General features: G+C 37.4%; 1 protein-coding gene across 5 annotated transcripts in view; it reads right to left on the bottom strand.

The window, feature by feature from the left end:
• Nucleotides 1-3,678: 3,678 nt before the first annotated feature.
• The window catches only part of NRG4 (neuregulin 4), a 108,492-nt gene continuing 88,155 nt past the window's right edge, over nucleotides 3,679-24,015 (bottom strand). For 3 of the 5 annotated variants that reach the window (XM_035259317.3, XM_035259319.3, XM_035259321.3), the window contains 3 exons: nucleotides 16,073-16,219; nucleotides 9,158-9,237; nucleotides 3,679-3,940 (listed from right to left, as the gene is read on the bottom strand). In XM_035259317.3, coding sequence (XP_035115208.1) covers nucleotides 3,930-3,940; nucleotides 9,158-9,237; nucleotides 16,073-16,219 — 238 coding nt within the window. In that variant the 3' untranslated portion in view covers nucleotides 3,679-3,929. The remainder of the gene's footprint in view (nucleotides 3,941-9,157; nucleotides 9,238-16,072; nucleotides 16,220-24,015) is intronic. The other 2 variants (XM_035259320.3, XM_054239496.2) reach the window with 1 other exon arrangement.

Below are 24,015 nucleotides of genomic sequence, written 5' to 3'. Positions count from 1 at the left end.
CCTAAATTTTCACTGGCATTTGCACCTAAAATTAGTCCATCTTTTGCAGTCTTAAACTTTTGGGGTTTTGTTTGTTCCTTTGAGAGACAGATCCTTGAAATCAGTCACTTCTAGAAGAAAGCATTTTCATCAGTATTGAAAGAAAGATACAGAGGTATCCATCAGTGAGTGCCCCTTTTTTTTTTTTTTTTTTTTTTCCTTTAGGCGGAGTCTTGCTCTGTCACTCAGGCTAGAGTGCAGTGGCGTGATCTTGGCTCACTGCAACCTCTGCCTCCCAGGTTTAAGCCATTCTGAATCAGCCTCCCACGTAGCTGGGATTACAGGCACTTGCCACCACGCCTGGCTAATTTTGTATTTTTAGTAGAGACAAGGTTTCATCATTTTGTCCAGGCTGGTCTCAAACTCCTGACCTCGTGATCCACCTGCCTCAGCCTCCCAAAGTGCTGGGATTACAGGCGTGAGCCACCATGCCCAGCCAGTGAGTGCTTTTTTCTAATTGCCAGGTGAAATGTCTTCTCAGTGTTTTCATCTGTACTTGCAGCTTCTCAGATACATCAACACCCCAAGAATGAGGTGGTTTTGAAGGCCACTAAGCCAGCTACTGCTTGCACTTAAAGGGTTTTCATCCTTTTTCATAAGATCTTCATCTGTCCCTGAGGGTTTCTCTCTGGGTGTGTGAACATTTGTCTCTGGTTGCTTCAGCACATCAGCTTTCCGGGGAGAGTCATGTTGAGCCAATGTGACTTCCGAATTATACTGGTATCCCCTGCTTAGCCGTTGCCGATGGACTGACGCAATTATAAAAGCACACACACCTTGCAGCAGAGTGGATTATGACAGGTTCATGATATGACAGGTTACACACGCAAAAAAAGCGTTTCATTTAGGAAATAAAGGATTAAATGTTTCATTCTTTACCTAATGGTGTTTTATTTTCTGCCTTTGTAAAATAAAAGCAATGATTTGGTTCACTTTGACGTTTCTTCAGTGTTCTTCATGATCTATTAAAAATAAGAATTAAGATGCTTTCTCCACTGCAATTTTTCTTTATATGCACACCTACCTTCATGTCTCTCTCATCTTATTCACATATATAAGCCGACCCCTTCTGTTTGTCACAGAATGTGTTGACAAACTAACCTAGAATATCAAAAATTTCCAGCACCCTGTCCTATAAGACTCCTCAGAATGCCAGATTCCCCATTCAAGTCTCAACCCCTCTACCCCCACCACCATCACCACCGCCTTTGCTCAATGCTTCTTTTACCCAAAGTTCTAACAAGGCTGGTGACCTTTCTGAGATATTACAAGTTAGGAAAGGGTGGTTGAGGGGAAAAGATGGCTAGAGTGAGTCACTGTTACAGCAATGACAATAGTAATAGATGTCTAGAAAATACCAAAGAAACATAAGGACTAATAAAACCTGTGTCTAATTGGGACTATTGAGACACAAATTCCCTCTGTAGCCAACGAGCCCTGAGACTACCACCCATATCTGTGGAAATGGAAGTGCAGTAAGAAAAACATGGGTTTAAGGTCCCCAAACCTGTTTTCTCACTGTAAAGTGAGAATAATACCACCTACCCCATGCAGTTGTTAAGACTTATGGGGGTTAAGATATTTGAAATATTAACCATAGTGCCTGGCGCACACAGGCACGTAATGTGCATGATTAATATCGTTACACTGCTTTCTTTCTATTTGGAGAGTTGTGTTGTCAGCTTTAGGGCATCATTGTAGTACGGACGATGTATAACAGCAGTATAAATGCATGCTAAGACTTTAGGCTGTGGATTTATGCTAGGGATAAATTGGAAAGATTACCTGGGGAGGATTACATTCCAGAAGCACACAAGGCGACATGAATAAACCTACCAATGAAATAAGGCTTGATGGCGTGGTGGCGGGAGGACATCCTTGGTGAAGGAAGGTCATTAATGTTCTCAAATATGACGTACATTTATGCTATGATTTTCATTATGAGCTAACATTTTTAAGCAACTCTCAGTCTTCACCATCAACTCTCCTCATCAGATAATCTAACTTTATTTTCATGACACAGATCACATTTAGTAAAAGGCGCGCGTGTGTGGATGTGGCGGGGGGTGGTTGTTGTTTGCTTATACTTATGGCCTTGCATTTATTGACTGAAATTGTTCAATCCTTGAAAAAATGTTTGGTCAAATTTTGTGGGCTAAGCCTAATACCTTATCCCAATTTTTAACCTTTGTTATTATATCTTTTTCTATTTAAAAAAAATAGTAATTTAATACTTGAGTTCCAAAACTCTCCAGTTAACCAGAGCATATGTATATGTGTGGAGAGGCTGCATGGCCACTTATATACATACATATTACAAAATATATAATATAATGTACACAAATATGTTTTTAGAAACAGGAGTCAAAAGCTGTTTTATATGTGTGTGGTTTCTAAAAAAATAAGTCTTTACCACACCACTGATCATTCTGGGGAAAATAAAAAAATCAAACCTTTCGGGGATAATGCTGTTGATGAATTACAAGCATGGATACTTGTGCATTCAAGACCTAATGGCAGGATGCTATTTCCAAATTTGCATCTATCAGATTTGGCCCCTAGCATTAACCTTTCCAGTTAACACCATGATCATTTAAAATCTTTCCATTCTCTGAGAATTTCGTTATCTTTTTTCTTTTCTTTTCTTTTCTTTTTTAGACAGAATCTCACACTGTTGTCTAGGCTAGAGTGCAGTGGCATGACCTTGGCTCACTGCAACCTCTGCCTCCTGGGTTCAAGTGATTCTCCTGCCTTAGCCTCCAGGGTAGGTAGCTGGGATTACAGGCGCCTGCCACCATGCCCAGCTAATTTTTGTATTTTTAGTAGAGATGAGGTTTCGCCACGTTGGCCAGGCTGGTCTCGCACTCCTGACCTCACGTGATTCACCTGCCTCAGCCTCCTAAAGCGGTGGGATTACAGGCACGAGCCACTGCACCCAGCCCAATTGTGCTTTTTTTATTTAAAAATCTTTGCCTAATTCAATGTCACAAAGACTTTCTCTAATGTTTTCTTACAAGAGTTTTATAGTTTTAGCTCTTAGATTCATTTTGAGTTATTTTTTGTCTACAGTAAAGAGTGTGAATTCATGTTTTTGCATGTGAATTTCCAAACTCCCCCTGTATCATTTGTCAGAAAGACTATCCTTTCTATACTGAATTGCCTTGGCAGCTTTGTGAAAAGTCAGTTGTGGTCTATCTGGATGCCAATACCACATTGTCTTGATTATTGTAGCTTTTTGTAAGTCAGGAAATCAGACAGTATGAGGCTTCTAACTTTGTTCTTCTTTTTCAAAACGATTTTCTCTATTCTAGGTCCTTTGCATGTCCATGGGAATTTCAAAATCACCTGGTCAATTTTTACAGAAACACCTGTTGAGATTTGGTCGGGGATGGCATTGCATCTATATAGGTCAATTTGAGAACTGACATCTTATAATATTAATTCTTCAAAATCTATGAACAAAATATAACTCTCCATTTATTTAGGTAATCATTTCAGCAATTTTTTTTAGTTTTCACTGTATAGGTCTTTCATATTTTTGTCTGATATATTCCTATGTACTTAATATATTGAGATTCTATTGTAAATGATAATTCTTGACTAGATTTCCATATCTAATTGTTATTGATAATATAAGAATACAATTGACTTTTTTAAAATGTTAAGATAAGTTTATTAAGTTGAATGATTAACAGAAGAATATTCTGTTAGAATATTATTTAACAGAAAGTTATTTCTGTTAAAAAAAGTTATTTCTTCTTGGAGAAAAGGAAAGGAAAATCAAAACCCTCTGAGCGTAGCCATGATGCCGTGGCAGCTGAGACTCTGCAGTTGGGGACAGTTCTCTGGTCAGTGGAGTCACTTTCATCTCCTCATCCCCCAGCTCCAGGTCATCCATTTCCTGGAACAAAGACTCAGTTAACTCCACATTGTTTCCAGCATCCTCCAAGAACTGGATATCAAATGTGTCAAGATTTGGATCTGTTTCAAGTAGCTGTTTCCCACTTATTTTTTCCTGCTTATTCTTTTATTTGGTTCTTTTTGATTTCCAAGAGTTCTGCATCCAACATGGCTTCCCCACTTAAGAAATGCTTAACTGGAAACAGGAATGCCATGGAATAATTGCTGTATGGCTTCTTCTGCTTTTTTTTTTGGCCAAATTTTAATGGGATTGACTTTTTATTATTGATGTGAAAGAGTTCTTTTTATATTCTAGATACATGTCTTCCTCCATTTTGGTTTTTATTTCATTTAATATTTCTTGCACGGCTGTCACTAAAGTTTATCACCACATCAAGATTTCTTCAGCTGTAATGCTCAGAATTTTAAAATCTCTGAGACATTATCTTCTAGATTTTCTGAGAATATTTCATAAAAAGGAGTTTCATCTGGGTGAGCTTTCTTTCTTTCTTTCTTTTCCTTTTTCTCTTTCTTCCTTCCTTCCTTCCTCTTTCTTCTTCCTTTTTTTTTTTGAGATGAAGTCTCAGTCTGTTGCCCAGACTGGAGTACAGTGGCTCGGTCTCAGCTCACTGCAACCTCTACCTCCTGGGTTCAAGCGATTCTCCTGCCTCAACCTCCCAAATAGCTGGGATTACAGGTGCCCACCATCATGCCCAGCTAATTTTTGTATTTTTAGTAGAGACGGGGTTTTGCCATGTTGGCCAGGCTGATCTCGAACTCGTGACCTCAAGGCCTGAGCCACCGTGCCTGTCCCCCATGATGTATCTTTATTCATCCTTTTACTTTTAACCTCTTTGTGTCTTTATACTTAAAGTATATTTCTTGTAGATAGCATATCACATTTTTTTCAGTTTTATAATCTCTATATTAACTGGGTGATTTAGACGTTTTAGAGGTTGCTCTAGAGTTTCTAGCATACATTTTTGACTTATCACAATTTCCCTTCAAGTGATAATATACTGCTTGACATTTAGCATAAGAACCTTACAGTGGGGTATTTCTCTTGCTACCTTCCCAATCTTTGTATTTTCTTATTATATGTTTTGCTTTTCTGTGTGTTGTAAGTTCCATACTATGTTGTTAAGATTTTTCATTAAATTGTCAATTTCCACGTAGTTGTCATTTCCGGCTCTTCCTCCCTTTATGTATATCCATATTTCCATCGGATACTGTCCTTTTGCCTGAAGGACTTCCTTTAACATTTACTTAGTGCGGTTCTGGTGATGATAAATTCTTTCAACTTTCATATGCCTGGAAAATCTCTATTTTGCCTTCATTTTTTCCAAACAGTTAGTTTACTGATTTTTATGGCTTTGGGATATAATTCACATACAATTCACTCATTTAAATTGTATGATTCAGTGGCTTTTAGTATATTCAGAGTTGTACAACTATCAGCACAATCAATTTTATGACTGTTTCATTCCCAAAAAGAAAGCCCCATCCCTTAAGCCATCACTCCCCAGTATCCCTCCATTTCCTCCAACCCTTGGCAAACATTAATCTACTGTCTGTCTCTATAGATTTGCCTGTTCTGGCATTTCATATAAAATATGTGTTCCTTTATGACTGGCTTCTTTCACTTCAGCATATTGTTTTCAACACCCATCCATGTTCCAGCATATATTACTACTTCATTTCTATTTCCTGCCAAATAATATTCCATGGTAGGAATATAGCACATTTTATTTATCCATTTATCAGCTAATGGACATTTGATTAATTTCTACTTTTTTGGCTATTATAAATAATGCTGCTAAGTGCTATGAACATTCATGTACATTTTTTTTTCACCATCCCTGAAGTTTGTGTTTTTTTTAGAGATGGGATCTTGTTATGTTGCCCAGGCTGGCCTCAAACTCCTGGGCTCATGTGATCCTCCACCTCAGCTACCTCAGCTGGGACTATAAAAGTATGCAGCACACTCGGTTACATTGCCGTTTCGATCGTCATTTTCCTGATGGCTAATGATGATTGTCTTTTCATGGGATTACTAGTCATTTGTACATATTATTTGGAGAACTTGTTTCCAATCCTTTGCTCATTTCTTAAATGAGTTAAGTTGTAAATGTTATTTATATATTCAAATACATATATATTTCAAATCGTACGTATGAGAGTTCTCACAGGTATGATTTAAAAATTTTTTCTCTCAGAAGCAGATTGTCTTTTCACTTTCTTGAGGGTATCCTTTGAAGCACAAAAGTTTTTTTGTTTTTAATGTTAATGAATCCAGTTTATGCATTTTTCTTTTTTGCTTGTATTTTTAGGATATCTCAGAATCCATTGCCTAATCCAAGGTCATGAAGATTTACACCTATGTTTTCTATTAAGAGTTACGTGGTTTTAGCTCTTACATTTACATCTTTGATCCATTTTGAGTTAATTTTTATATATGGTATGAAGTAGGGGTTTAAATCCATTCTTTTGTGAGTGGATTTCCAGTTTTTCCAGCACTATTTGTTGAAAAGACTATTATTACCCCCACCCTTCAAAAATGCATTTACTATAAATATAAGGAGGTAGTCTGAACTCTCAATTGTATTCCATTCATCTGTATGTTTATCCTTATGCCAGTACGACATTGATGACTGCAGCTTCATAGTAAGTTTAGGAGTTAGGAAGTGTGAAAAGAAATAGGCACAACTTCGTTCATCTTTTCCAAGATTGATTTGCCTATTTTGCCTGTGTTTGAAAGATATTTTTGCTGAATGCAGAACTATAGGTTTACTTTTTAAAATACCTCATAGATGTTGCTCCACTCTTTTAAGGTGTGTTATTCTGAAAAATGCTTGCTGAAATCCTTAGCTTTGTTTCTCTGTCTGTAATGTGTCTTTTCCTAGCTGCCGTTAAGACTTTATCATTGGTTCTGAGCAATTCGGTTATGATATGTCTTGGTGTATTACTCTGTCACTCAGGCTGGAGTGCACAGTTTCACCTCACTGCGGCCTTGACCTCCTGGGCTAAAGCGATTCTCCCACCTCCCAAGTAACTGGGACTACAGATAGACTTTACATGCCCACCTAATTTTGTTTCTTTTTTTGTAAAAATGAGATTTCACTATGTTTCCCAGGCTGGTCTCAAACTCCTTGGTTCAAATGATCCTCCTGCCCCAGCCTCCCAAAATGCTGGGATTACAGGTGTGAGTCAGAGTGCCAGGCCTTTGGTGAACTTCTTGTATGTGTGAATTGATTGCTTTTATTAAATCTAGAAAATTTTTTGACTCTTATTTCTTCAAATATTTTTTCTGTTCCCTCTTCTCTCTTATCTCCTCAGGGACTCCAATTAACCCAATATTATGCCACCTGCAGTTGTCACACAGCTCACTGATGGTCTTTTCATTTAAAAATTTTTCTTTCTGTGTTTTTTTTTCATAGTTTATATTGCTATATCTTCAAGTTCACCAATATTTTCTATGGTATGTAATACCATTTTCTATGGTGTGGTATTAACAAATACCATCCAGTGTTTTTTTATTTTGTTTTTTGTTTTGTGTATGTCTGTGTATATGTTTTTTATCCCAGACACTGGTTTTCATCTCTGGAAGTTCGATTTGGACCCTTTAAAAAAATACATCTTCCATGTTTCTACTTAACTTTTGAATCTATGTAATACATTTATAATAACTGTGCTTGCCTGGCATTTCTAACATCAGTTTCAATTTCTTTTTTTTTTTTTTTTTTTTTTTGAGATGCAGTCTTGTTCTTTTGTCCAGGCTGGAGTGCAGTGGGGCAATCTCGGCTCACTGCAGCCTCTGCCTCCCCAGTTCAATCAATTCTTCTGCCTCAGCTCCACAGTAGCTGGGATTACAGGCACCCACCACTGGCTAATTTTTTTTTTTTTGTATTTTAGTAGAGAAGGGGTTTCACCATGTTGGCCAGGCTGGTTCGAACTCCTGACCTCAAGTGATTCACCTGCCTCAGCCTCCCAAAGTGTGGGATTATAGGCATGAGCCACCATGCACCACCTTCAGTTTCTTAATATTTCTCATTTTGAGCACATTTCCTGCTGCTTTGGAGGTTGGTAATTTTATTGGGTGTGAAACATTATTAATTTCACCTGTCGGGTACTAGCTGTTTTTAGCATTGTTGTGATTTGATCTGGGATGTAGTTATTTGGAAACAATTTGATACTGTCAGCTCATGCTTTTACAGTTAAGTAGGCAGGACTGCAGCAGTGCTTCATCTAGGGCTAGTTATTCCCCACTACAGGGGACACCTTTCTGTGTACTCTACCCAGTGCCCCATGAATAGTGAGCTTTTCAGTCTCGGTGGGAACAGGCACGTTTCCTGGCCCTTGTGAATACTGGGCACCTCTCATCCTTTCACGTGATTTTTTTTCCACACCCTCAAGTATTTTCCTCTCACACATGCCCTGGTTAGTATTTAGCTGAATCCTTGAACTGAAGGTCTCTGGAGTTCTCTCTTCATACAGCTGTCTTTTTTCCAGGACACTCTTCAGTACAATATAGTCACCTTGATCTTTTCCGACTCTCAGCTCCATCAACTCACGACTCTCAGCTCCATCAACTCACCGTCGGCCAGACTCAGCCTTGCACAAAAGCCTGGAAACTCTCTCCAGCCAGTAATCTAAGGCAATCATTGGCTCACCTAGTCTATTTTCCATCTCTCAGGGCTCCTGGTTCCTTTGCTGCCTGATAGCAACGTCTTCAAAACCACTGCTTCGTCTATTTTGTCCATTTTTTGTTGTTTTAAGTAGAAGGAAATAAATCCAGTGCCTGTTACTCCATCTTGGCCAGAAGTCTCAAGACAATTTTAAACATCAATTTGTCTACAAGTTTTCCAAAGATTTGCTGACCTTTACAGGTGGAACTCTTCCTTCTCCCCATATGCTAGCTCACTTCAAAATATTCCTGAGAAACTACTACCTTCTATCTGTGTGGCACATTAGAGCTAACACCAGAATTTCACATATTGAGATAACATTGTTTTGTCTGGGAAAAAAATGTGATTTATGTCATACTGATAATAAGTTCATTTTTATGTGAAAAAGAGTATCTGGCAAAAAAAAAAAATCCATAGAAAAATTTTAGGATCAACCTTTTTTTTCTGGGTAGATCTAAATCCACATCCCTACAGGTAACAACAACAATCTCATCTAGGGTTTTAAAATAAGCATTCGTTTTGAGTTTACTCACTGTGGTGGGTGCTGGTACTGCTCATCTCCACCAGGTTGATATCATACTGGACTGAACCCACTCTCTGAAAGGGGCCCTTCCTGACAATAAAGAGGAGAGAAACACAAAAATGGAAAATGAGTAATAGGAAAAGCATGTCAGAAGACCTAGAAAGGACTTTTTAAAAAAAATTTCTCTTTTTTTCCCCTTTTTACAACACATCATGGCATTCAAATGAAAGTATAACTTGACTATTTGAAGGTTCATTTTCCTTCCATAACTACCTGACATTGTCAGGGCTGCTTTAAAACTGTTCCCCATTATTTAACAAATCCATTAGTACACATAGGTCATCTGTGGGGACTTCAGATGCTGATGACCTGGACTTTTTAAGACAGCAGCAAAGCTGTTGTATCTTAGTGTTATTTTTGTACCCTTTTTAAAAAGGTTAGCTTTCATTATCAGTTGGGACCCTTATGTGACATGGGGTGGCTTTAGTCAGTTATTCTAGTAATGGCATTTAAAAAAGACATTTTGGACATTTTCAAGGTAACAGTACGTCAGGTTTTTCAGTCATTTCATCAATTAATATAGGTTATAATTTATGTGACAATAGATTTGGGAATATACAGTGATTTCATTTTTTCAGTATGTCTATATGCAGTTTTAGCTTAGATTAATAAAAATGAATTCAAAACCACTTTTACCACTGCAAAATGGTATGTATTTTCTAAAAGCATACTGGCTTCTATTCCTGAAACACTACTGATTCTAGCCCAGATTTTAGCATTAGTGGGGTATCATTTTGGACCTCATTTAGTGATGGCACTAAGTTCAAAAGGTCCTCAGTTTAAAGCCATTTCAGCCACTAATGGACCAAAAACTATGACAGAAAATAATTTCATTCTTGAAAGCACCACATTTTCAAGAGACAAATACATCTCACATGGTCACTATAGAACAGCCTAGATCTTATGTCATGCTTTCTATTTATCCTGTTTTCTAATTTTTAATTTTCTTTTTTATGTATTTTTAACGAATTGGTTATAATTCAGTGTTTGTCATTCTGCTAATTTGGAAATCATACACTTTGATTTTCTATTATGTGTTGCCCTAGACATTTTAATATTCATGGTAAAATATCAAGGTCAAAATTACCTCATATAGTTCTCCTCCCCCATAAAAAGACCTTAGTACACTTTAATTACAATCCTTTCAACTTGTTTGCTATCAAGCATTTTAACTCCTTTTTAAAAATACATAGGACAATTTTATTGTTACAATTTATACAATATTTGTTTTGATTTATTCACATATTAATAGCTTTCTCTGTTCCTTCTTGCATTTCACACAAGCCATATAGGATCAACTTCCTTTTCCCTGACATATATCCTTCAGGTAGAAGGTTTACTCAGGGATAACTCTCAAATTTGCTTACCAAAAGTTATCTTCATCTTACCCTCATTCCTGAGAGATGTTTTCACTGCCACAGAAATTTGGGGTTGATAACTGTTTTCTCTCAGTGTATTGAAAATATCACTACTCTGTGTTCTAGTTTTAGTTCTTTCTGACTGAGAAGTCAAGCTTTTGGTTTAATTGTAGCATTTTTGATGATAATCTGCCATTCTTTTCTACTTTTTGTGGTATTCTCTTTAGAACTGGTGTTTTACAATTTCTATGTTGCACCACATGCAAATTTATTTTCATTTGTCCTGCTTGAGATTTGTTAGGCTTCTAACATCTGTGGGTAACTTTCATCAGTTCTGAAAAGGTCTCTTTTTCAAATGCTGCTTCTGCCCCAGTCTCTCTTTTCTTCTGGAATTCCAATTAAGCGTAAGTTTGACACACACACTCTGGTCGCCACACTTCTTGACTTCTCTTCAATATTTTCCATTTCTTTTTCTCTGAGGATTGCCCTCTGGGTAATTTTTCCTATTTTCCAATTAATTAATTATTTTATTGTGTTTAATCTGCTGTTTAGAGGCATACATTAATTTAAAAAATTGATTGAACTAAGATATGTACTGAATTTAAAAAATTATATTTGATTTGTTGGAGATCTATTTGGGTCTTTGCCAAATTTGCTTATTTCTAAGCCTCTCATTTTTTGATACATATTTGTGTGTGTGTGTGTGACTGACTTATTGCTTCTCATTCCTAAGGCAAGCCATTCAAGTCATACTGAAAACATATGGAAGTCATGTTGTGATAATTCCAGTGAGTGTCTCAAACTTCATTGTGTTTCCAACAGTCTCATAGGAGACCATTATATTGTAAACTTTCAGCTGATTATAAACTTCTAGAGGGATTAATCTGCATATTTCTTTTAAATTCCAATCACTCTATATAAATTTCTCATCCTCTTGCATACAGTAGGTAATAAACAAAGACTTACTGAATAAAGAAGGGACAATCTCTTGAGCACATGCCACATAGACACCTGCCACAGATTTTGAACAAGATATAATCCCTGCCTTTGATAATATTAGAAATATTCAATTATAATTATTAATAATTATTCAATTATTCAGGTCACATTTCAAATCTGAAGCTTTGTGGAGAAACTTGATTTTTATAAATCATTGATTGTGGATGCCATTGAGTTTTCCTCAGATTTGCATCTCCATTTGCCCACAAGAAATACATACTGGTAAATTCTCCAGTCAGAGACCAGGAAAGTCTAGCAATTTCAGGAAAAGAAAGCACATATGCACAAGGTAAAGATTTTCAGGTAACCAACATTTAGAGAGAATTTTGAATGCATTCATAATGTCTTCAGTACTCGTAGATTTCTCATTAAGCTACCTCCAGAACATCTCTGAAGGGGCAGTTGTTTTTCTTGTTTTCTGATGAATTCTGTACGAGTATGTCATCCCAGCAGCCTCAGCATGCAGCCACTTGTGAGCTGACAGGGTCACAGAGTAGGAACAGAACCATGAAAACTGTTCATCCACGGGTCAACGTTGTTACAGGGAGTTAGAGAGGCACGAGCCGGGCAGGAAAGGGCTCTCCCCGACCCACCAGGAGTGCTGGGTGATGGTTCAGCAGTTATCACATGGTCGCTCGAAAAGCCTGATACATATTAAACATATTTATTGTATGTCATGTGTCTGATTCTTCCAATAAATACAGATTTCTGAATATCTGATCCTACTACCTATTGTTTCTGCTAGTTCTAATTAATTGTGCCTCTTTTCTTCTATGTTTGGTAATCACTTCACAATGCGAGGCACTCTTTAAGGTAAAGGATGAGAGTAGGCTCTTCAAGAATTGATTCGTATTTGTTTCTGGTCAACCACCTGAAGACATTGCCAGCCTGGATTACTTTATATTCTTGGCTTTTTACCCTCAGACATTCAGGCAGTGTGAATTCAGGGTGGAGACCCGCATAATGGTTGTGATGGGAGGTTTCTCTTCTCTTGTTTTCAGCACCACTTCATTCATATATATATGTGTATATATGCTATTTTCCTTCTATGATACCTACACTTTCTACTCAAAAGGTATTGTTTAGCCTGCTACAGTGTACTTCAGACTAGAAATGTGTCTAAGTTCTGGCTCAAGTCTGCAGAGCAGCTATGGCTTAGGAGGACTCTTTTCTGAAACTTTGCTGCTCTGGGGCATTGAACACCTGTGGGGTACAATACACTGTGCCCTTCACAAACTCAATGGATGGCAAAGGAAATTTCATTTTGGGGCAACTACAACAGTATGAAAGTTCCATTAATTAATTAATTTTTTTGAGACAGGCTCTTGTTCTCTCACTCAGGATGAAGTGCACTACTGCAATCACAGCTTACTGCAGCCTCTCGTTCCTGGCCTGAACTGATATTCCCATCTCAGTCTCCCAAGCAGCTAGGACTATATGCATGTGTTACCACACCTGGATAATTAAAAAGAAATTTTTTTTACAGATGGGGTCTTGCTATGTTGTCCAGGCTCAACTTAAACTCCTTGTCTCAAACTCCCGGTCTCAAGTGGTCCTCCCACCTTGGCAGGATTCCAGGCATGAGCCACTGCACCTGGCCCAAGTTCTATGGATTTAATATCACACAAATCACTGTCAATTCCCAGCGGAATAGTAGATATTCTTATAAATCCTTTGGTTAATTTGTTAGATATGTACTTCTGGCTTTTTACCAGATGGGCATATGGTTGAATTGCATTTCCTGATACTCAGATATATTACATGTAAATAATATATATATACATATAAATATATAAATAAATATTATCTATTTAATCTGTCTGTATAAAATAAGAGACAGCAATCTTGTTCTCTTGCCCAGGTTGGAGTATAATGGCATAATCACAGCTCACTGCATTTCAAACTCCTGAGCTTGGGGGATCCTCCTGCTTCAGCTTCCTGAGTAACTGGGACTACAGATGTGTGCCACCATACCCAGCTAATTTTTTTTTGTACTTTTAATTTTTTATTTTATTTTTCATTTTGTAGAGACAGGGTCTTGCCATCTTTCCCAGGCCAGTCTCAAACTCCTGGGCTCAGGCAATCTTCCCACTTGGGAATACAGGCATGAGCCACCATGTCCAGCCACCTCTTACAATTGAGGAGGACCATCAAACTCCTTCTGGCTAATGAATTATGTCAGTAGTGATGTGTGTCACTTCTGGGACAGATCGTTTCAATTTAAGTGTGAGACATTCCAGAGCTTTCTTTTCCCTTTGACAACCAGCAGCACTCAAGATGGAGTTGCTCCAATGGTTTGAGTCCTTAAGTGACTATGATTAGCAAAGCCCTGCTTGCCAGTCCATACTGATTACCTACAATCAGTGAGAAATAATCTTCTGTTCATTAAGCCACTAAACTATTAGGGTTGGTAGTCACTGTAGCCAAACCTAGACTATCCTGACATATTAATGACAATGAATTAAACATAATTCATTATCTGATCAATAACAGATGGAAACTATATCTCCAAACCGGCACCAGAGTGATTAATGAGGGAAGTAGATATTGGTCTTCCCCTTAGCATATTAGACCGACAAAATGTTTAGGGGGATAGAATAAGAATAGATTATTATTCAGCTTTCCAACATTGATACATTTAAAGTCAAGCATAAACCTAATTCCAAAGATGGGTCTTCTGGTTATCTACTTATACATAACATACTTCTCCAAACTTGGGGGATAAAACAACTTCATCTCATGATTATGTGGGTTGACAGCTGGCCATCTTTTACTTGGGTTCTCTGTGTGGTTGCAGTAAACTGGCAGTTAAGTCAGGAGTCAACTAAAGGTTCCAAGGAGCTGAATGTCTGGGATGGCTCATTAAAAAGGCTGGTTGGTGCTGGCTGTTGGCTGAAGTTCAGTTGGGGCTGGTTCTTCCTGCTGTTTCGGCTTCTTACAACATGGTGGCTGATTCTGTGAGGGAGCATCCCAAGTATGAGTGGCAAGAGATGGAAACTTCCATGACATTTAAAGGCTATTTCCTTAATTGGAACAGTATCATTTCCACAATATTCTATGATCAAGGCAGTCATAGTGTCTGCCCAGATTCAAGGATTCTGTAGCAATAAACTTTACCTCTTGATGATGAGTGTTAAGGTCACACTGCAGAAGAGTATGTGGGAATAAGAGATAGCCTGTGGCGATCCCTCGGAAATGCAATCTGATATAGTGGGCTTGTATTTAAATTTTTGTATCTGAAATAGTCAGATGCTAAAATTATGAGAAAATCTATTGAATTACTTAAATGATATGTTTTGGAATAAACTATTTAATGCCACATATTTTTTAAAAACCCAGTTTCTTCAACTTTTTTTTTTTTTGAGGTGGAGTTTCACTCTTGTTACCCAGGCTGGAGTGCAATGGCATGATCTCAGCTCACCGCAACCTCCGCCTCCTGGGTTCAGGCAATTCTCCTGCCTCAGCCTCCTGAGTAGCTGGGATTACAGTCACGCGCCACCATGCCCAGCTAATTTTTTGTATTTTTAGTAGAGACGGGATTTCACCATGTTGACCAGAATGGTCTCCATCTCTTGACATCGTGATCCACCCACCTCAGGCTCCCAAAGTGCTGGGATTACAGGTGTGAGCCACCGCGCCCGGCCTCCCTCAACTTTTAATTATTCCTTGATGTAAAGGAGTTAAGAAATCAGGATCTAACAAGATACTATTTTACCTATATGTTACCTTTCTTAGTATATAAACTTCTCAAGCCCACTTGCATCTCTTTTATGATTACCTTCAGCTCCATTTTCACAAGTATCTATGATAGAATACAGTGTGAGTTTAATAAATATTGATGATGAATTATGCCAGACAACTCCTAAACTTACTAAATTCTATATTTCCTTTTATTCACAAAATGTCAAAAACAATTGAAGATCAAAACGAATGAAAGTAATCTTCAGTGCATATAATTGCTTTATGCAAGTAGTTTTTTCTTTTGTCTCCCTTGTGAGTTACCAGTTTCCCCAAATTAATTGCCTATTTGTTATCTCTCCAAATTGATTTAAATATCTCTGAAGTTAGGAAACATGTCTACTTTGTTAATTATTGTATTCTTTATGCCTAGCACACAGTGGGCACTAAATGGCTGACCCTGCACATTAACCACATGTCTAAGCTAACACGTACAGTATTGCATAAGTGTTCCTTTTCTTTCACATACAAAATTTACTTTAAATACAACTAACCCAAATGTTTAGGTGCTTTTGGCATATTTGCTATAGTGAGTATGGCTCTACCTTAGTAGTTCAGATAAGTTAAATATTGACAACAGCAACAAAGAACAAATTGAGACTGCCTATTGAGATCCTTTCAAAAATGATGTTAATAACAAAAGCGATTAAAGAGACAACTAAACATAATACAGTATCTGGAAAAATATCTAGAACTAAAGGGCATATTAATTAGTGGAATAACTACTTTATGCATTACTTTTCACAAAACTATGTTTCTATTTTGGTTACCTGCAAAGGAAGTAGAAGGCTCCAATAATCAGTGTTACTAGGACTGCCACTGCCATGAAAGCTGCAAACAGGTTACTTTTAGTTTGGATGCTGGAGCTTAGGAGAAAAACCTCTTCACAACGAGCTCCTGTATAGTTTTCAATGCACCTACAGAATAAAATTTTAGATAAAGAATTGCATTCTGTGTTTCATTAGCTAGTTTGGAAGGAAAATGGTTTCCAGCTGATGTGAAAAAAAATGAGACTAATTTTCAGATTGTGAACATGGAATAGATAGCCTTTCCTATAATGCTCACAGAGCTACAGTTACAATAAAACAAATGTGAATGTGTTACAATAAAACACATTTTTACTATCTTCTTTTTCCAGTTTTCCAATTGCTTAGGAACTCCAGAGAAATTATATTCAGTGTTTTTATCTTCTAGATTTTCAATGATATAATAGTCCATGCTTTATCAAAAATTTACTTTTTATTGTATCTTGTATAGATAATGATCTAAATGCATTTTTCCTTAAAATTGCTAACTGATTATTACAACCCCATTTTAAAACAGTTCATTACCCACTGTTTAACAGTGCCTATTTTAACATATGTCAGATTTATATAAATAACAGCATTTATTTCTATTTGTCTTCAATGATCTATACACATCTAATCTGGAGCCTTTACCATACTGCTTCAATACCATTACTTCATAACATGTTTAAATCTGGTAGTTCTACTCCTTATTACTTTTGTCTATTGAACTTTAAAAATATTCTCTACTGCCAACCAAATATTTTATAGCTAATTACTTGTAGATCTCTAAAACTGTGTGACAAAGAACTGTAAGATTTGATATTACCAGTCATTCTTTTTCATTGTTAATATGTTCAAAGGACTATAAAACACAGAGATTGATATAAGTTAACAAGAATAACACTGGCACCAGATCAATTTCAACATTTTATAGTAGCACTTAAAATAAAAAACACTTATTAGCTAATAATTATAAAGCAACCTAAAAAGTTATGGAGTCAAGTTGGACCACATTATACTCAGCGATAATTCTGTGTAAAAAAGTGTGTGTGTGTGTAAAACTAATTTGTTTTAACCTGATTTTGTAAAAAACAGAAAGGTTGATTCTACTAAATTAATTCTCTTCCTTATTCCTTTCCAGTTTAGGTAGATATTTAGAAGTTTTACCTCTATTTCTCCCACCTTAGACTGATAAGGATACAGGCCTAGGAAATCAACATGTGAACTAACTACTAGCTTTGACAACTAATGTGATAGAGTAATAAAGCAGTACAAATAAATAAGAGAAAAGAACATCAAGATAAAGCACAAAGGATCAATTTTAGTTAGATGAGCACATGAAAGATGTTTCATGAACTTCAAGTCCTACTCAGTGTGAGGCAGTGATGTGATTGGTAATAGCTTCCAGGGGAGCCATCAGTTAAGCAAACAGCAGTCTAGATTCTCTTAAACTACCATAAAGATAAGATTGAGGAGACATAGGGAAAGTAAGGATAGGAGATCAGTGGCAAACTTAAATGAAAGTAAAAATATTTTGGAGGGCCAGGCACAATGGCTCACACCTCTATTCCCAGCACTTTGGGAGGCTGAGGAGAGAGGATCACTTGGGGCCAGGAGTTCAAGATCACTCTGGACAACACAGCGAGGCCCTGTCTTTACAAAAAATTAAAAAATTAACCAGTCATGGTGTTAGCTGCCTATAGTCCCAGCTACTCTGCAGGCTGAGGTGGGAAGATCACTTGAGCCCAGGAGTTTAAGGTTGCAGTGAGCCATGGTCACGCCACTGCAGTCCAGCCTGAGTGACAGAGCAAGACCCTTTCTCAAAATAAGTAAGTAAATACATGGGGTGGAAATCACAATTATATTAATTTTAAATATAAATTACCAAATTTTCCATAGCTTAGGTCAGTTAAATAAGCTGAGGAGAAAAAAGATTAATGAAAATAATTTGTTTCTTTCTCTTCCAGCTCTAATTCCCATTTCCCCAAAGGGAAATGGAGCACACACAGACACACACACACACACACACACACACACACACACACACACAATAGGAAGTCGACATAGAGATCATCTTCACAATCTGTCCATGTGCCATCACAAAATAAACAAAGCAGGAAAGGGGCAGCATTCCACACAGTAAAAGAACTGGTACTAAACTTAGTTTTCAAAAGTATCTTTAACAAAAATAAAATAAAAACCCTTCTATAATTCCTCTATTTTTAAAAAAATATAATTCAGTAGGCAACAATTATTTGTGACTGCTAAAGGCTTTTTAGGGAAAAATTTTAGCCATGAGAGCCATTCCTGTATACTTTTAAAATAACTCTCAAGTTTTTAAATAACGTTAAAGATGGGGTTCAGTTTCCATCCTAGAAAAAATAACCAGACCCATAGATAATCCTGAAATGAGACAGTATAATTATTTTTGATAAGGCAGATCTCTTTTAAAAGCTACAAACTCATTACGCAGATTTCTTAAGGCTGTCTGAGTTTAAGTAAGATTGAAATTCAGGCTGGGCATGGTGGCTCATGCCTGTAATCCCAGCACTTTGGGAGGCTGAGGTGGGAGGATGGTTTGAGCCCAGGAGTTTGAGACCAGCCTGGGCAACATGGTGAGACCCCATCTCAACAAAAAGTAACAAAAATTAGTCAGGCTGGTGGTGCATGCCTGTAGTCCCAGCTACTCAGGAGGCTGAGGTGGGAGAATCACTTGAACCCAGGTCAAGGCTATAGTGAGCCATGCGTGATTGCACCACTGAACTCCAGCTGAAACAACAGAGTGAGATGCTAATTCAAATAAAAAAGAAAAAAGTCAAAGAAAAAAAAATAAGCCAGCTTATATCACTAACCATAAATGTTTTACCTGGACAATAAATACTTTGATTTGGAAGGAGTCAGGGGAATGGTGTAAATACAGTTTGCATTCAGGTCAGGGTTTATGCAAATAGAAAAAGGCATATGAAGTAAACCAAGCAACACTAGGTTGTTCTATTATATTACAGCTGGAATAATGCAAACACGTGTTCTTGTGGGAAATTAGAAACCTGATGGTAACTTTAAGCAAATCAAAGAATAAACAGTTTTATCATTGTTAAGTCAAACCAGAATCTAGGGAAAGGCAAAGACAAATTTAAATATTACATTACTATCTAGGAAGTAAGATTGGCTAACCTAAAAATGAATTTTAAAATTTCAGTTATTTACCAAACAGAAAAGTAAACACTGCCTCTCAATGACTGTGTAGAAGGATTCTACTTTTAAAGCTGTAGCTCATTTATGAAAATGTTATAACCTCAGTGATAACACAATTATCAAATTTCAGGCAAAGAATTAATCGACTCCTTCAAAAGTAAGTAAGCGTGGATGAGGTGGATATAGACAACTCGTAGTGCTAGCACAGCATGTACACAAAACACAAAGAGGTCACGTTGCACCAGCATTTACACAGAACAACGTAGCTCTCAGTCTTTATGTAAGTAACTCTCTTGCTAAATTATTTCTGGATCTTACTTCTGCACAGACTGCCAAGTAGCAAACAGTTGTGCCACTGAATGAGGTGAATACCAAGCAATAAGGGATCACACGTGTTTTCCTGGAATTGAAGATGGATGCTGGAACAGGTACAAATGCTCTACTAGGTGAGAAACCCCAAAATTCAGATTCCAAGTAACACAAATTGGTTTTCTGGCTGAATACCACCGATTATCTGCCCCCCGACACAGAAGCTACATCTAGTACATTGACATAAAATAAATTCATTCAATTCTGTGGCATTCAAGGAAGTTGTTACAACATAGGAGACCTTTCACATGAATAAAAGAACTAAGTTTTTAGTCATGTAAACAAATAGAGTGCCATTTAGCTTTAAGAAAGATTATTGGACCGTGAACTGGAAAAAACTGGTTTCTTCACCCTATTTCCATGCTTGTTGGCTATGTGATCTTGGGCCAGTCACTTAAGACTCTGTAAAATCAAAATAACACCATGTGCATCTCATAGGGCTATCGTCAGAATCAAGTAAGAATCTCTAAAAGTGCTTTGAACACTGAAACACCCTATACAAGTGTGTTTACAAGGAATAAAATACCTAAAAAAAATTATAACTAGAAAAGGTTAAGAGCATGGTGATCAATAAATGTGCTATTATTAAATATTTCTCAGGAAAAAAACCCATGTTTGCAATATTACCAAAGACTTCCCTAACCAAAGGGAGGTGCAATGCCAGTGCCACTTCACTTGGGCTGGTCTGTCCTGGAAAGAGAAAGTCTAATACTGGCATATGTCCAAGTTGGCTTCCGAGAACCTGATACTCTGTGTCAACCAAAGTTCAATTTGAAAATCATGGAAAATGGAAAAAACCAAATCAAAAATAAAACTATTAGAAGTATTCCAGAAAACAACATGGACTTGGATCCCACAGCCATGTAAGATCACACAAATATAGCCAAAATCCTATGAAACCTCTACCAGATTTTATAGGCCAAGAAACAATGAGAGAAGACTAGTTTGTGAACTTTGTGTCTTCTATTAGCTACGCTATAAATCTAACTTCATTAAAGCCTTTATTGGATTCTTAATAATATGTAGCGATATTTAGCTAACATTCAACCTCACAAAATTTTTGTTGTTTAATGTCACATTTATATGACATTAGCACCATTAAAAACTGATTGTTATTAGTACATCAAATGTACTTAATTAGTAAATCAGTAAATTTAAGTCCAGTTATGAAGCAAAATCTTAGATTCTTTTTTTTTTTTTTTTTTTGAGTTGGAGTCTTTTGTCACTCAGGCTAGAGTGCAACGGCACAATCTCAGCTCACCGCAACCTCCACCTCCCAGGTTCAAGCAATTCTCTTGCCTCAGCCTCTCGAGTAGCTGGGAACTCAGCCGTGCACCACCACGCCCTGCCAATTTTTGTATTTTTAGTAGAGACAGGGTTTCACCATGTTGGCCAGGCTGGTCTCGAACTCTTGACCTCAAGTGATCCACCCACCTTGGCCTCCCAAAGTGCTGGGATAACAGGTGTGAGTCACTGTGCCTGGCAGCAAAATCTTAGATTCTTTTAAGATTGACTGTTACCCAGATAACTTACGTGCTGAAATGAACTACACATTGGATATAAATAAGTCTTCATAGAGAATAATCCGTATTTGTCACTAGGTAGGATGTTGTTTACAATTTCATTGTGAAGTACTACAATTTCTTAGCTTAAGTAAGTCACTGAAAATCTGCAACATTTTTATTTACTAAAACTAAGGTACAGGGAATGAAGAAGCATGTGGAACAAATGGTGAGAGTAAGCAACAGTAGTGTAAAAACATGACCCTCATTACTGAGTGTGTACATTCACTGGTCTCCAGTGGTGACTTTTTGGGAAAAACACCCATAGAATGCTGCTGGGTCATGAGAGTACTAACAGAATTTGTCGATTTTCTTAATGTTGTCTTCTTTCTCCGCATTAACAAAATAAGTGATTCAAGTCTTTACTCTCCCTATTTTGCTGGCTTCAAAAAATGATCAGAAAGGAAATCTAAAACTGATCTTAAAAATGAGGTCTAAGACCAGGCATGGTGGCTCTCACCTGTAATCCCAGCATTTTGGGGGCCGAGGTGGGCAGATCATGTGAGATCAGGAGTTCAAGACCATTCTGGCCAACATAGCAAAACCCTGCCTCTACTAAAAATATAAAAATTAGCCAGGCATGGTGGTGGGCACCTGTAATCCCAGCTACTTGGGAGGATGAGGCAGGAGAATCTTTTGAACCCAGGAGGTGGAGGTTGCAGTGAGCCAAGACTGTGCCTCTGCATTCCAGCCTTGGCGACAGAGCAACACTCCATCTCAAAACAAACCAAAAAAACAGTCTGGTGCTGGGTGCAGTGGCATGCACCTGTAATCTCAGCTACTTGGGAGGCTGAGGTGGGTGGATGACTTGAGGCCAGAAGTTTGAGGCCAGCCTGGGTAACATAGCAAGACCCCAGTCTCAAACAAAGTTAAGTAAAAAGTTTATTCTATTTGAAAAGATCAGAAGAAAAAGTAAAACTACAAACAAAAGTACATATGTTTTCCATAGTTTATCATTTTATGACACATATATACTTGTATATACAAAGTATTTATACAGAAAAATTGGTATATGTTGATTTTTCCTTTAAGTAATAATTTCAGTAAATATAAAATTATGTTTAAATATTATAAATAATATGTTAATGGGCCTTTCCACTGTAGAAGTGTTTCACTGTTCATGTTTTGTTAAAACTTTAAGAGTTCAAGACCATAAATGAGGAACAGATGGAAAGACTTACACTCTTAAATCACCAGACACTCAGTTAAACCACAGTTCTAAACGGACAGTATTCATGCTGGCATCTTACCTTCCCGGGCTTCAGGTCTCAACAACCTTCTAATGCAGGGAAAATCTCATGCCCCAACTTGGAATAAGACAAAGAGAAGCCAGCATCAGTTCACTTCCTGACAAAAGAAGTCAAGTATTAGAGCTGGGCAAAAGTCACACTTGTTACTCTGCATGGTATTCCTATGTAGAAAATGAACTCTTACTGATGACATAATGGAATATTTGCCAGCTGCCTTCCAAAGAAAATAATGGATGATAAAGACAGTAATCAAAGGATAACCAAAAATTGGAAGCAAATGCATAATTTGACATAACTTCATTATGCAGCAATAAGGAGAAAATGAAAAACATGAGAGTATACGTTGCCTTTCTTTAGCCTTCAGCTCCCTAGAACAGCAATGAGCTAACCTGAGTTAGTTCTGAAAGGTAGTTTCTACTCTTAGCTATGTGACACAAGTCAGTAAGACAAACTCAGGTAAAGAGAAGTAGACCTAAGAGAACAGGTGTACTCCTATGGTTTCATCACCATATCCTACCAATATGTAACAATAAGCACAGTGATCTGGCAACATGTGAGGGTTAAAGAAAATGTTGTACTCTTTTAAGTTTCGTTCTAAGCATGGTGAGGTCAAGAAAGATGTATCGGTCGTTACTACCGAGAACACTAATGAAGAATCTTCGTCAGAAATAAGGTTACTAAAGTGGAAAGTGTTAACAAAATGCATAGCTAAACAGAGCAGTTGTTTTATGCATTTGAAACTGTTCTTTTAGTATAAGCTTCAAGGCTGCTATTTCCATTCTTAGGGTGTTTCCTGATGTTTAAAAGCATATGGTGTGTTGCCAAAAGTCAAAGTAAAGAGGACTTCATTCTAACTAACATCACAGAGGCATTCTGAACTTCTGCCTTTGAACTACAACCTTCCACTAAATTTACAGACAAAAAGACAGAAGTCTTATCTAATAGGAGTGCCAAAGGCCAGTCTATCTTAACCATTTGATCTGAAGAAACCCTTAAAAATTTCTGGGGTTAACAAAGCAATTCCTAAAATCCTGACAACTCCTTTTGAAAACTGAGTTTAGTAAAACCCATGGTGAAGTCCAGCAAAACTGTTGAGAGACTAAAATATAATTAAGGGAGAGACACATCTAATGTAGATGCAGAATACATGAAACTCAACCTTAATCATTTTACTTTCATATAACTAGCTTTTCATGTTTTATTGTTTGTACTCCTAAACTGCTTCACTTAAATAGATTTCAGTCTTTATTTTATCACCTGACAAATGAAGATTCCACCTATCCAAGGCTGGGGCTGCTGCTGTGGTGGACAGGGGTCAGAGCTTGGCCTTGTCCACGGGAGCAGGGACCATCCCTGGTCTGAGCCTGCGGCTGTATGGGCAGGTACTGGTTGGGAATGCCCCTCCTCGGGGAAGGTCCTGATGAAATCAGACCTTACCAAGTCACTCTGGATAATTATTCCAATGGTAATTATTTGCCAATTTAAGCCTCCTCCCATCACAGAGTCCCACCTCCACACTATGCAATGTTTGGCTCTGAAGTGACCCTCA

The sequence above is a fragment of the Callithrix jacchus genome, chromosome 8 (assembly GCF_049354715.1).
Source record: "Callithrix jacchus isolate 240 chromosome 8, calJac240_pri, whole genome shotgun sequence".
NCBI lineage: Eukaryota > Metazoa > Chordata > Mammalia > Primates > Cebidae > Callithrix > Callithrix jacchus.
This window is presented reverse-complemented; position numbering and strand designations above follow the sequence as displayed.